This window comes from Hipposideros armiger, unplaced genomic scaffold (assembly GCF_001890085.2).
Source record: "Hipposideros armiger isolate ML-2016 unplaced genomic scaffold, ASM189008v1 scaffold_147, whole genome shotgun sequence".
NCBI classification, from domain to species: domain Eukaryota; kingdom Metazoa; phylum Chordata; class Mammalia; order Chiroptera; family Hipposideridae; genus Hipposideros; species Hipposideros armiger.
In genome coordinates, this window is record NW_017731497.1 from 230,614 (window position 1) to 246,162 (window position 15,549).

Below are 15,549 nucleotides of genomic sequence, written 5' to 3' on the forward strand. Positions count from 1 at the left end.
GAGAGAGAGAGAGAGAGAGAGAGAGAGAGAGAGAGAGAGAGAGAGAGAGATTTCTGCCATTTTCCGTAGTCTTTATTATCAAAAACAAAAAACAAAATAAGTGGGTTTTTTTTTTCATCTAAATGACATGGAAAGTTTTCCCAAATTTTGCTTTTCTGTGGTAGTAAGAAAATATGTAAATCTTCTTCTGAATATATATTCCAAGTGTGGAATGGAAGAATCAAAGCCAACAACTATACTGAGATTCACTGACTTTCTATATTTCAAAAATGTAAAATGTAACCCTAAAAGCTGGCTTGTGTTACTGTTATCTTGTGGGGTTTGTCTGTCTTTAAACATTAGCTCTAGTATTAATTCAACAGATTAAAAACTACAAATGTGGAAGTAGAAGAACGGTGTTACATCAAGGATTTTTTGTTTGTTTGTTTGTTTGCTTCTGGAGGAGAACATACTGAAAATAATAGTTATTCCCTGGCATTAAAAAAAACACGTTTTATTTTTTACCTCTTTCATTGCACTGCACTGATACACAGGGCTCTCATCTCATTACTTGTGTTTACATGTTTTATTCATGTTGTGTAGAACTTGAAATAGTTTTTAATATATAATGCTATAAATATATTTATCATGGGTATTTTTAATTATTCGAGAAATGGTAAATGGGGGATGCAGGGTTGTAGTTTGAATGATGCTCTCTGTTGGTTTATCTTTTGAACATACTGGCATAACTTTCTACAGCTCTGGAAGTTACTCAGCGTTTTGAAGCACACAAGACTGAAGAACACATAACTTTCAAATGCAACAAAATGAGATGATGGTGAAGAGTTTACACATACATGCAGTTCTACACAGTTCATTTGTGCCCTGGAGGGATAGTATTATCATTATTATTAATAATAAAAAACACAATTTGTCCCAGTAGTACTGGCCACCCTGTTTTAAGAGTTTTTAGAAGATCCCTGAGCACATTGTTTCTGACTCTTAACCCCAACTCCAAAATAATAGGGCTTCTATTGTTGATATCAAGATGGATTGTCATTCACAGTAAGTCAATCATAAGGTGCTTATTTACCCTTTTTTTTTTCACCAATCAGCACAAAGAACTGTCAGAAAATAACTTTTATTATTATTATTATTATTATCCTAATATAATAGCACTGGAAGGACACATGATTTAAACAATCAATGTTGGAAACAGTGGCTTTAGGATTATTATCTGGCTGCCCCTCAACAATAACAAGTGATTCAATCGACATTCCTTAGCCAAAAAAAAAAAAGAAAAAAAAAAAGAAAACAAAAAACCACAACAACAACTGTACAAATATGTATTTTTCCCTGAGGGATCAAGGTACACCCGCAAGTGCTCTATGTACATATATTGCACTAGAGAGGAATGAAGAAAATGTGCAAAAAAGCAACAATGAGAGAAGCTTACATCCTACTGAAACCTTTTCATTAAAGATTCGACTAGGTTGTTTTGCATTTTGGAATGTCGGAACACAAACAGCTATTCCTTAGTCTACAACTAAAAACACATATTTCTACTATGGCACATTCAATGAAATAAAAAGTTTTCCAAAGACAGATAGACAAATTCCATCAAGAAAATAATACAAAGTTTGTTTGTTTGTATTTTTTTTTTAGAAAATTACATTACTTTCTTTCTTTGTTTCACATTACAAAATCTTTTTTTTTTCTTTACACAAATCACATTTTATTGCAGGAATATTTCAAGTGCCATCAAATATTTATAGAAGGGTTAAAAAAATAGAAGTCTCTCTAAAGTGGTCCAGACAAGGCTTTGTATAGAATAAATCTTATTTTTTTTCCCATCTTCTAGTTTTGATTTAAGTATTTTGAATACATTTTCTTTTCCATTGACACTTAGTAGCCTAGAAGCGGTCCGACACACGCACATCATACACACGAAAGTATCACACACACACACGCACACACACACTCCATCCTCACCTGACCCTCAGCCCACCCCTTATATGCTCACAGACATCTGGGTATCCATACTATAAAGAACAACCAAACTTAGAAGCAGTGTCATAAGTCATGTTTTCCTTAAGTTAGGAAGGGTGAATTAGGATGCTGAAGACTTTTAAAAAAAATCCATAGCTTTGAATGTAAATTAGGATGCTGAACACTTAAAAAAAATCCAGAGCTTTAACACAATTTGCAAACTGTCCAAAAAAGCACTTTCATCTGCACTTTTGTTTTCATTGTGACCAAGGCCACTCTCTTCACAATATATTGCAACCATTTGGACACCATTGTAACCGAAGGTATTCAGGATTTGTAGAAAAGCCTCATTTACCCTACATAAAAATTTGTATAAAAGGCCTTACAGCAGCCGGGATAACAATGATGTGATTCCAATCTTTTAAAGACTTGGACATTTAAGTTTAGGAAACTTTAATTACGAGAACTATTGCGAGTAATTGTTCTGTATCACCAAGTATTTTGTGCCATCACATTGGTGTTTCTATAATAAGGACAAAAATAAAAATGCAAAGTTTTTCACATCCTTTTCTAGACGTCATATCTTTTTTTTTTCAGCTGAATTTATTGTTTAACTTCAGATCCCAACTTCAATCCAAATAATAGTTAGCTGTTCCCTCATTTCACGGAGCATGCCTCTACTTCTTTGTTCCTACACTTTGCTCTCAAAGTCCACAGCTGCTTTTCTTTCAGAAATACCTAGTAACAGCATCATGTCAATGTGTCTTGGTTTACTCTAAAAGCAATGTCACCGTGCTGTGACTATTACTGAGATTAGAGCGTCCTTTTTTATTTTTTTTATTTTTTTTTTGCATTAGGTACATGCAAAATCCTTTCTGGGAAAAAGAATTTCTTTTAAGTTCAACATTACGTTCTCTCTCACCCTTAGAGAAATTCAATTAGCTCTTATCATTTCACAAATGGACACTGGAATTAGGTTTAGTTGCTCTTTAATATGCTAGCACCTGAGGCTGGTCATATTCAGAAAGCTTTGGTTAAAAAGAAGTTAATATACTTTAATAAAACCATCCCCAAATTTAGTGAATCAGAATGACAAAAACAAACAAACAGAAAAACAAAAACAAAAAACCAAACCAAACCAAAATAAAAACACACCATTTTCCCCCAAAGGAGAAACAATAGGACAAAAACATGGACAAATAAATAACTGAACTAAGCTTGGTGCTCTTTTCAGAGTATAAATACTATTGAACTTTAAAGGAACTATGCTTATTTAAATTAAAAATTTGATTTAACCCTTCTTGCCCAAATATAAATACTATATGCTTATAGTTAACCTCTCTATATAAACACATAAAATTTTATCTGCTTCTAAGAAATTTAAGTAAATATTACTCTTGTCTTCTATTTATGGTTACACCCTTACTATACTTTTGAAAAAAATTTTTTAGATGTTATTTAGGCTTCATACACATTTCTGTGTGAATAATTCCTTCTCCTTTTCCAAGTCCCTCAGGAAACAAGTCAGAAAGTCAGTGGAGTTCAAAGCAGAGTGAAGGCCTCTGGGAAGCCTTCACCGTGATCCAGCGTGACATCAGGAGCCACAATCCCTGCCGGGGATCCAGGAGGGACCCTGGTGGTAAAGGAGATGCTTTCTTTGCTCTAAAAGGCTGCTTGGAAACTCCCACCTTTACACTATGGGAGGACATTCCCTTTTCTATACAAACATGGTCTTGGACGTAAGACCAGCAGTTTGACTTCTACCCCAAGTGGGATTAAAGTTAATCTCTAAATGCCTACATTCCCAAAGGTCACTTATTTCTAACATATGCACACTTGTATATCAGGCTGTTCCTTCTCCCTTCCCCCACTGGGAATTATTTTTTTAAACCCACGGAATTAAAGAAAAACAACTCAATATTTCTCACCTGAACACCCAAACCAAACAATCTTCTAAATATTTAATAAAATAAATTACAATCCACAGTTTTCTAGTGACGATAAATACAAAAGTAAATGTTTGCAGCTAGCATTGACTTCACTTTAAAGGCTTAAAATAGTTACTATTTAAATAAGAGAAACTGGTTCAACATCGTATGCCTCCCTCACCCTCCTATTCATTGTCTATGAAATATGGAGAGCAATATGCTAGAATTATAGCATTCGGAGGCAGCCAGTCTAGAAATAGTTCACTCTGAGATAAACTCTTAGGGTTCCTAGATTATACCAAGAACATCAACATTCATAAAGTGAATGCTTCATGTCCTCACATGGGGAGTGTGTGTGTTGGCTCCAGATATAATCTTTGGGTCCTTCTTATAACAAAAGCTAAATTCCAATAAATATTCTGGTTACCAATTTGTTCTCAAAGCATAAGTACTCCAGGTTGAGACTGAGTCTATATAACTACTGAATTGTATAAAATGAGCCTCCCCTCCCCTACCTTCATGAGGTGGCATTTTTAAAAAGCTTTTGAAAATAATGTGCACGATGGTCTAAGTCCACAGCACCAATCGATCATTCAACTTTGTATGAAGCATAAACACATCTATCCTTAAATTTACCGAAACGCAAAGTATAATTCAGGGAGAGTTCTAATTCCAAATTCACATATGAAAAAAAATAATAATCCAACATTGTGATTTCTAGATATGACCAGCCAGTCTTTTAAAAGTAATTTTGTAAACAGCAGCATAAATACCTCCTGACGTACCTTCCAAGCCTTCTCAGTTAAACTTGTGTTTCTGGTGCACATGCGACACGACAGTGAACACGCTAGCATTTAATTTAAAGAAAAAGGTGCAAAATGAAAGTGCCTTATCAATTCAACAGGAAAAGCTACACCAGTAACTACATTTTATATTAATTAAAACAATATATAAACAATATCTCTTTTAGCTATATATAGTCTTCATGCCCATTTACCCTGTAATATATTATAATGCTATTGTTGCTAGTGCTATGGGCCCTTTTCGTGCCGTCCTGCTGACTGGCAATAATCGGTGAAAAAAAAATAGAAACTTCCTTCATGAAACAAAGAGCAAGTTGTGCAAAGTAATGCTGCAACCTCCGCTATGCACACCGATCACCGATTATTGCTGGACTCTCTGTTGTTACGGATAGATGGATGGGTGACTCTGTAGAAAGTCTGTGGGCAGTGAGCTACAAGAAAAGGAAATCCTCCAACTTTAGTACCCTCCTTACATTGTAAACAGAGGTCAACGATCAAGAAGTCGAGACAGAAAAAGGGTCCATATCTGTAGGCATAATGGAAATCATATGCATGAGAAAAACAAGTTCAACTTTTATTTGTTTTCATTGTTTCCCCTCCTTTGCCTGACCCCGATCACCAAAAGATGTGCAGTGTGTTGGCGCTCCAGGTCTGTGCAGGGCCATATAAAGTGTCTTGGTTAATTTTTGTTTGTTTTTCATTTTTGTTTGTACTTCAGACATTCTAGAAGTGCTTAGGTGATACATTTACCCATCAATTTGCATTGCTGGCTCAAATTCTGAAGTGAACAACTCCTTGTATAATGGAGGAAAATGAAGTCGCACAATGTCTGGGTATATTGCTTTAAATGCCATTAGCTTTTCTGTATGTCGTCCACATAAGGCTCTTAATGTAGACACCTTGCATATTAACTGTAAAGAGAAGAAAAGACATGTTGTCAGGAGGGAACAGACATGAGACTCAATATTCAGGGGATATAGATGATCTTTCCAACATTGCTTATAATGGTGAAACACACTTGAAGCAACGTAAATGTCCAGTAATAGAGGACTGGTAAAAATAAATGATGATATAGTTATATCATAGAATGCTAAGTATACCTTAAATATGTTTTTGAAGACAAATAATTCAATAACCTGAAAAGACAGTCATAAGTAAAAGAGGCAGAATCTAGACGAGAACCCAAGTCTCCCCTTCCCCTCTTGTTCTGATATGCTTTTTCCTTTACCGTCTTAAACCTTGCCCTCTACCACTTTGGAAGACGAAGAGATGTGGAAATAGAGAAGAGGCTGAGGGGGCAGTCACGGGTGGGTAGGGCACTGCAACTAGACGTGGCACATCTCCTACGAGTTTTAAGCAGAATGAGTGCTAGTCAACTACAATGGGTTTCCTCTAGAGCAGCGGTTCTCAACCTGTGGGTCGCAACCCCTTTGGGGGTCGAATGACCCTTTCACAGGGGTCGCCTAAGACCATTGGAAATCAAAAAGATATTTACATGACGATTCATAACAGTAGCAAAATTACAGTTATAGAGTAGCAACGAAAATAATTTTATGGTTGGGGGTCACCACAACATGAGGAACTGTATTAAGGGGTCGCGGCATTAGGAAGGTTGAGAACCGCTGCTCTAGAGAAAGAACTTTGTCTGAAACAAAGCAATTTTGGGTCTGAGCTAAAGGCTCTGAGTGAAAAATAAAGAAAAAGTCAGGAGGCCTAGATGGAAGTACCAGTATTGAAAATCATATGAGTTGCAAATCATAACGTGATTTGCAAAAATGCTTTTTAAACACTAAACATTAAAGCACTATACAAGCACAAAACACTTATTACTTCAACCCTGAATATTCTTCTCTAAGAAATGTTTTCACCAGATCATAGGCCTTGTCCATGTGTTAGGTCCTCTCAATAGTATTAGAAGCTAATGGTACCCTTGCATTTGGGCGAGAAGATGGAGAAGAGAGGAAAGCTCCTGAGAGTTCATCTTCCTTCTAGTTCCCATTCCTGCCCCAATCTCTCATTTAACAGGTGCAAAATCACAAACAAAACAGCATTTAATCCTCAATTTCCCCTTTCTGACTGAACCTACCTATCAGGAGAAAAGAAAACAAGTAGAAAAAAAAATAACCCTTTCAAATCATCCTCTTGAACAATACAACACATAAAATAATTTAAGAAAGAATAGTGCTGATTTTTCTAAGACCAAAAACATACTACTCGCACTAGTACTAAAGGAAACTAGCATACTTTAAATTGACATGCTAATTATGTTTCTATTGCAAAAGATAATAATTAGCAAAAATAAAACCTTATGCTTTAAATACAGGGCAGTAATGGGGAACTGATGAAAAAATACAACAGTCATTTACTGTGGATGACTAATGAATTTAATAGAAATAGAACTAATATTAAATTATATGGTTATCCTGGTTAATTGTTTTAGTACTTCATACTTCCTCCTTAAAAATTCAAAGATTCTCTAATTTATATCAATGCAGAACATTAACTTGGCTTTATGCTCAATTTTGAGGAATAGAAGGAGGAGTTCCAGAATGTATTAATGTTTAAAAAAAATCCTACTGTTGCCCTATTATTGTACGGCACTTTATAACTAATGATAAATAGAATTTAACCTGAACAGAACTTTTTGAAATGAAGATATGTGTTTCTTTTCAGTAGCCTGTTGCTTACTAATGCTTTTGGGGGCTGTAAGATATAAGGCTGGTTGGCAGCATGGTACATGGCAAGGGTTAATTCAGGCTATGCCTACTGGAAACCTTTGGCTCTCACCTTTGTTAGTATTCCGTCTTCCCGGTGATTCTTCTGTAGGACGTGTTGAAGAGCTAGCTGAATTTTCTGTTGCAGTTTTTCAATTTTTACCTTTTCCTGCAGCCACGAGCGATCTAAACATGAAAATGATTTTCCTTACTATTTCCCCAACATGATGTTGGAATACCCCAATTCCTCCCGACTCTTAGACCCACAGTCTTAGACCACAATGCAGACTTAGAGACTAACAGGCCAGTTCCACTCTCCTTTCAAAATGTGCTCCTATGGGAGTGGAAAACTGATCTACAAGACATTATAAAGGGTATTAAATCTTTCCTTTTCTACTGATTCTTAAAGGAAGGGATTGCATGTCATCCACAGGTTTATCTAAATGTAATCTATGTTTTCAACCAGTACCACCTCTTAGGGATCATCAGTTTAGCAAATTTACTATCTTTTACTTGGAATTCTTACACATAAAGACTTTATCCTAAATTAACAACCCTTGAGTCATCTGGAATTCTGTTGACAGTTTTAGTTGCCTTGGATTATAGGTTATTTTCATATTTTCCAGAAAGGCTAGCAGGATTGATACCAGTATTTCATTCAGAAATGTAATTCTTAGAAAGGCTTGAGGGGCCATGGTGATTTCATGGGACTTGTATGAGTATGGTCTTAGCTTAAATGGCTATTTGTTGGTTAACGGATGTAAGGTATAGCATAGGGAATATAGTCAATAGTATAGTAACAGCTATATATGATGTCAGAGGGGTAGTAGACTGGGAGAGGGTTATCACTTTTGGAGAGGTATAAATGTCTAATCATTATGTTGTTTTGTACACCTGAAACTAACAACAACAACAAAAAAGTAAAAAACAAACATGTTATTTTGGAGATTGGTGTTAAGAAGAGCAACCCAATCAGTGACAGCATTTATCTTGTTCTCAAGCAGTTAATTGTGGACTGGGTTTTACCTAATTCTCATTTTTTGAGATTTAATCAGAATGGCATGATGTCTTCATAAAAGGGTATATGCATGTGTGTGTGTGTGGAGGGGAGGTTGTAATTAAAAAATTAAAAATAGGTTTAGTAAGTGTGGCAGCCTCTCTTGGCAGCCCACCAAATAGTCTACAAGTTATGTACCTAGTAAAAATTCTTTACCTGGACAATATTTAAACCATTTTATTTGTATTTGGTATCTTACCTGCTGACATCAGTACAAATGCAGAAAATAATGCAATTTCATCTTCAGTCAGGTGCATAGAACATAAACTTTTTCCAAATTCAAATACAAAGCTAATAAAGTCTTCACAACCTGCCCAAAGTAAAATAAAGACTGTTTAGGATTTAGGTTATTATCCTAGGAGAAAAACGGAAGCAGGTGAAGAGCGATCTAGGAGTTGAAGATCAGAGGGGATAGTGATAACATTTCTAGTTTAATAGTTTAAAATCTTAAAAAGAAAAATCTGTTTAGCTAATATCACCATCACCACCATCATCACATCATCATCATTCAAGTTAACGAGAGTGAACTTTTGCTGTGTGATTAGTATGTTAGGTAATACTCTAAGAGATTTCTCTGGATTTCCTACCATTACACAACAGCCCTATGAGGGAGGTATTATTTTTATTCTCCCATTTTAGTGGTGAAGACACAGACTTGGAAAGAAAAGTCATGTACCTAAGGTTACACGGGTAGGAAATACCATCCTGAGATCCAAAGTCAGGCTGCTTGACATCAGAGCTCACACTCTTAACCAATAGAGTTTAATAGCTACAATCTAACTGACACGTTAAATTCGCTCATTTTGCTTTCAACTCTATTTGATCTAAAACACCCTTAAAAAAACTAACAAATGACACATTATAGTGGTAAAATCATTTCAATTGTTACAGAACTGAAAACATAGAATGTGAAAGTCCCATAAAATAATAACCCATCCTCAAAGATTGGTTAAGTTTGGTGTCTATTCTTTCAGATTTGCATATTTTGTATATATATTTAAATGTCAGTGGGCTATACTATACTTAAATATACATACCTTCTGTCATTTAACTGTTTTTAAAATCACATATCTTAGATACTGTCCCATTCTTAATGACGCTACTTTATGTAATTTATAGAAATCCAAAATAATTTATTTATAAAGTTGATGTCACAGTTTCACTTAGCAATGCTTTATTTCTCTACATTTAATATCTACGTTTAATTCTCATTAATGGTTGTTATTTGAGGAGTATGGAAGGGCAGATTTTTAGCTTTTTGCTTGATTTTATGTATCAAATCACATTTTCTAGTTTATCTGATTAATATATCCCCTGCCTATGTGGTTCTCAAAATCTGGACGGGAACTGGGAGGAGATATAATATAAATTTCTTCGATTACCAATTAGATAAAATGAAACTCTAGACCTTACATGTAATATAGAAAAAAGTATCTGACCTGTGTGAATTTTCTACAGTGACTAACTATAAAGTAAAATAGATGTAAGATAACAGCCTATAATTTTTGTTTCCAAATAACCAGCTACCATTTTGTTCAATAAGATCTTTCACCCAGCTCCCATCTTTTCCTGTGGACCTGACTTAAAGACAAAACACTCAGAAATTTCCTCACCTAAGGATTTGAAGACATCGGGGCTAGCATATTTCCCATCAAAGTACACGGTGTTGTTCTGAGAGTCGAAGGCACGGCACATTCTGATAAACACCACCTCTAGAGAACCTAAGCAAAAGCAGAAGAATGATGTAGATTATTCCATCTTGGGGAGTTGGTTTTGAAGGCAGTCTGTAGAGGCCCTTTCTGAGTCAGCGGACGGGGTGTCCTGTGCAGTTTAGCGAGTGGGCAGTTACATTAGCTCTCTAAAAGGGCGAAGTTCACTAGTGTAATTACATGCTTGTGCTGAAGCGAAGGCCTGCTTAACTGAAGAGAGGCTTGATTTACAAATTGCTTCTTTGGCACTCTCCTGCCTTGCAGTATAAAGTCTCAGAGTTGCTAGGAAAACATTTATTCGTATTTATTGAAACAAAAAAAAAATCCAGGGATGTCTCTCTGAGTTCCGCAGCCTTCTTCCTAACAACTAATTGTAACCTCCCCAGGATCTAGAGTGTGAAAACAAAACACAGGTGATGGTAAAACTGGGGAATGCAGTTGTCCTTCAAATTAATCTTTTTACCCAGAGGAGAAGCAAAATGGAGGGAATATTTCCTGCAAATAGCTCCAAAACCTTTAAAAAGAACTCAGTTTCTGCTAAGAGAAACTCAAGCTATTATCATTGGAGAAAAACTGTTCCCGACACCTTCCTTACCAAGCATTTCTTTAATAAGCAGGTGAAAGCAGGTTACGAAGAGATCTCAAAATTTCACTTGCAAAGCACATACCTGCTTTGAGAAGCACAATTTGATCGTTTTGACACAGTTCCATAAATCCATCAATGCGTTTGGCAAACTCCACCACATACTGTATAGCTTCTGTGATTTTGATGGCACACAATTGCCACATCACCTCCCGCTGCTGTTAAAGAAGGAGACACATTAACATCCACGGTTACCCACATCCGTGGCACAATTGGCTTAACTGTTCCTATTTTGTAAAATTCTTCTTTGGAAATGGGATTAAAAAAAGGCTAGAGGATTCAAAAAGAAACAGTTGGCCAGTTTTTTGGGTTATAACGATTGCTTCCAAGTCCTTTCTCATCTCCTCCAACTCCTCTCTTACCTCTTTGGTGGCAAAGGGAGAGGAGGAAGATGTTATGAGCACATATGTAGCAGAAGATGAAAATGCATGCCACTGCTTTAACCCTGGGTCACGAAGGGTAGCAAAGTAGTATCTTCTTTTAAGCGATTATTTTGCCTTGGGGAATTTCATACCACTTTACTGGGGGAAGGGAAAAAAGGGGGAGGCAATGACATTTATTGTTCACCACGGTTACGAGCTAGGTGCTTGATGACATCCTTGCCTTATTTCATTTTCACAAGAACACTTTTCCATTTTCCATAAATGGACAGGAATGCTCACAGAGGTTTCACAGTGAGTAGGTATTGGAGCTGGGATTCAAATCTCAGCATCTTTGACTCTGAATCCCATTCCATACGCTTTGCTGCTTCTTACTGCTTTCCCGCTTCCCTTTGTAACTTTGGCTGCCGGTGTTATCTGCTATCTCAAAGGCAAACAAAGTGCTATGTTGCTGTTCCCCAACCTGTCCTGTTTAATTCCTTTTATCCACCCACTATCCAATTTAGTAACAGGGTGACCTGGATCTCTTGTGTTGCTCGCTTGTTCCCCCAATCTTAGTTTAAGGCTGTTTCCACCAATATGATGGGGTAGGAGAAACTGAATTAGGAGCCAGGAGTCATGGTCTAGTCCTGATGTTTGCATTTCCCAGCCATAGGCCAGAGGACGTTAATTTCCTCCTATGTAAAATGAAGGGGAAGATGAGCCTAGAGAATCCCTAAGGTTCTTCCTAAGCCTGAATTTCTATGATTATTGGGAAAAGCCACATCATTTTCTTTATCCAAAGGCAGAATGGATAATTAAAAGTTCCCCTTCTCTAGCCCTGCCCTCCCATTTCAGTGGTTTGTTGATCAGAGTGTTTTATAGAAAAACACAATTAGCAGCACTTGTCAGCCTCCTATTGCTAGGTTCAGGCTGTGGCTATGATCATAGCTTCCGAGGCTTTTTGTTGTACCCATTCTCTAAACTCCTTCGTCTTCACCTCTGGAAACCTGAGGCTAAGATGCTTTTATATGAACTTCCTGACCTTGAAAACTTCCATTATGATATCGGAACAAATCCCAGTTCATTTAGGCTTTTGGGAACTACTTAATTTAGCCCCCCTGTTGACAAATAATAGGAGATGTGTGTGTAGTTAGAGGCACAATGGAACTTGTTTGCTATCGCAGGAATTTCGTCTGCTGGCATCTCAGTAAGACAAAACAGCCTCAAGTACATGATCAGTTGTGTAAGAAAGATTTTGCAACAGAAATCTGATGAAAGGCATTCCATCTTTGTTTGTAGTCTTGACCAAATCACCTGCATGAGTGCCCCTCCCAATGTTGCTTCAATCCTAAATCAAATCCACCAGGGTACATACCTTGCTTTGATAGTTCTCAATCTCCTCCTGCAGAAAGGTCTGCCACGTTATCTGCTGGAGCTCTTCTCTCAAGTATTGGCAAGTTTCCAGATGGGATTTCGATATATTCTGTGCAAGGTGTTCTAAGGAGAAAACAAGAGATCACAACATGAAAAGTCAGGTTCTTCTTTGGATAATCAGTGTTTTCCCTACTTAATATTTGATTTAAGAAGTAACTAGTAGAAAGCAACATGCTAACCAGTTTTAATTATCTTTCAACATTTAAATAAGCTTTTTGGAACTATTCTGTATTTTGGAACATGATGGTGAAGGAGAGGCAAAGCCAACAGTTAGTGGTAAGTCTTGGTGACTTTGAAGACCCTCCTGACCTTGACCTTCAGTGCCTTTATCTATCTGGGAATGAACAAATATTGACCTAGGTAAGTGTGGGAAATTATTTACACAGCCCTTTTTTTGGCATTTTTATAAAGACACAGCTGCCACTGACCTGGGAAGGACTACTCTTGAAAAACTAGGAAATGGTATTCTTTTATGATGACAACTATGTATTTCTATAGCAGCACAAGCATTACGGAGGGCCTACTATGCCACTATATATAGTATAGTGGATAAGAGGTGGACTCTGGAGTCAGACTGTCTGGGTTTGAATCTCAGCCCTGCTACTTACTAGCTGTGTGATCTTGGGCAAGTTACTTAACCTCTCTGTGCTTTGGTTTCCTCATTTGCAAAATGAGAACAATTGTTATTTATTTCATAGGGCTTCTGTGAGAATTAAATGAGTTGAGCACTTAAAACAGGGAGGGCTATAGAATGTGTGCTACCTAAACATTAGCTCTTATACTGGAGTGTAGGGAGTTTGAAGATTTTAAAAGAAATACATGCTTAAAGAAGCTTCTTCAGAAACTTATAATCTGGTGAACATGTATGCACATGCTGAAAGGACAATTCAAACCATTAGACAATAAAGTATGAAGTTGAATTATATCAGAAAAGAAAGAAGAAAAGGTAACAGGTGCTGCCGGGGAAGGGAGAGATGAATGTTGGCTTAGGGGAATTAGTGGGTGCTTCTGGGCCAAAGAGGGATATTTGAGTTGGACCTTGAAGAATGGGTAGGATTTGGTAGGCTGAGGCCAGGTATGTGAGGAGTTAGGCCAGTTGTACATTCAAAGGACGGTAGGTAAAGGAACCAACATGGCATTTATAGGAAACAGGCAGATGTGATAAAGTGATACAGTCAAAACAGAAATATGAGTAGGGAGGAGTCCAAATCCTAAAGTATCCTGAGGGGTCTTGAATGTTAGGATTGAGAGTTTGGACTTGATGTAACAAAAGGAGTCAGCAGGATTCCCTAGGGGGAGCTGACATACTGAGCACTGTGTCTGGGGAAACAGAACTAGCAGTTTTGTGACTGGAGGATGGAGAGGATGGGAGGCAGGAGGACCAATCAGAAGGCTACTGGAATCTAGATGTGAAGGTCTAAGAGCTTGAAGCAGTTGGTAATCAGTTACAGAAGGAAAGGATGATGAAAAATATTTAAAAGAAGAACTGATAAGATTCTGTGAACATGAGACCATACTAACAAGTGATCCCCTTCCCAGGGTCTTGAATATTTAATAGGAAAGCCATATAAGTGAATGATGCTGAATGCAAACTTGGCAACACTAGTAAGAGTGTTTATTTATTTGGAAATTTGTTACTGCTTCTGTCAAACAGAATCAGATGTGTTTGTGTGAAAACAGAGGCGGTTCACCTACATAAAGCTTGAAACTAGAATCTCTGTAGAGACACTAAAACACAATAAGCCTTAATGGCCCTATTGGCAACACACAGACACAAAACAATATAAGTAAATATCATAAAAGTAAAACATAAACAAAAGAAAAGAATTTAAAGGCCAGAGACAGAGAAGCTAAGAGAAAGAAAAAGCCAGTAAATTATGTCTTAGAATCAATGATGCTTGTGAAGAGAATAAAGACAAAAATAATGGGAAATCAGAAACAAGAAAATAAGCGTGTAAAGAAGGTAGTGAACTATCTCCTATAGAAAGAACTCTCAACTATATAAGACAGATTCTAGACTGTAAGCGAAGTTTTTCAGATATGCAGAAAACGATGAAGTCTTCACAGGGAAGCAGGGAGAGTCTATGAAGTGAAGGATGGGCGGAGGCTCATAGAATTCTCTTCCAGATTATGCTTCTTTTCTAGTTAATATGGTCTGCGTCTTGTTATTTCCCTTCCTCCTAAAACTTGTTCCCACTCAGCCCTACCTCCTTGGGTCCAGCTTTAAGAAGTGGCAATGAATGAAACAATGTACGTGCCCATGAACCAGTAGAGGGCAGTGGCTGCATTCTCACTAACGGCTCACCAGCTGCCTTTGATTTCCAGTTCACAGTTGACTTCCCAAGTGTAAGATTTTAGACACTACTGTTTTTAAGTCTCCATTTCAGCATGGGAGAATACGGTCAGGCTGAGTAAAAGTTATGTAGCGTGATCTTGCAGAGAAACAGTCTAGAATAGTGAAATGCCTTGGATTCGGAGTTAGGAGACCTGGTTTCTGGTCTGAGTTCAGTGGGTAACTCACTTTGCGAACCGGCAAATCAGTCCGCCTCCTCAACCATGATGGCTTCACCAATACAGCCAAGGTCTAAATACTTCCGATGGAAAAGCCTGGCTGCTAAGTTAGCCACAGATTTTCACAGTGGGAAGGGACTTTAGACTTCATCTGGTCCAAACTCTCTTCAGTTCACAGATAATAACAACATGAATAGTGATGATAGCAGTTAACAGTATTTCCCCATGTATAAGATGCACCCTTTTCAAAAAATTTGGGGTCTAAAAACTGGGTGTGTCTTATACAGTGGTTGTATGAGCACAAAAACAAGCACGAAAAAAGCGGGAAATGCAAGTAAAAAAAAAATCTACAACCACTGCATAAGACGCACCCAGTTTTTAGACCCCGAAATTTTCAAAAAGGGTGCATCTTATACGTGG

General features: G+C 37.2%; 1 protein-coding gene across 2 annotated transcripts in view; it reads right to left on the bottom strand.

The window, feature by feature from the left end:
* Window positions 1-1,311: 1,311 nt before the first annotated feature.
* RORA (RAR related orphan receptor A) overlaps window positions 1,312-15,549 on the bottom strand; it is a 753,832-nt gene continuing 739,594 nt past the window's right edge. For both annotated transcript variants that reach the window (XM_019650786.1, XM_019650787.1), the window contains 6 exons: window positions 12,560-12,681; window positions 10,848-10,980; window positions 10,084-10,191; window positions 8,670-8,780; window positions 7,487-7,599; window positions 1,312-5,610 (listed from right to left, as the gene is read on the bottom strand). In XM_019650786.1, the coding sequence (XP_019506331.1) occupies window positions 5,446-5,610; window positions 7,487-7,599; window positions 8,670-8,780; window positions 10,084-10,191; window positions 10,848-10,980; window positions 12,560-12,681 (752 nt within the window). In that variant the 3' untranslated portion in view covers window positions 1,312-5,445. The remainder of the gene's footprint in view (window positions 5,611-7,486; window positions 7,600-8,669; window positions 8,781-10,083; window positions 10,192-10,847; window positions 10,981-12,559; window positions 12,682-15,549) is intronic.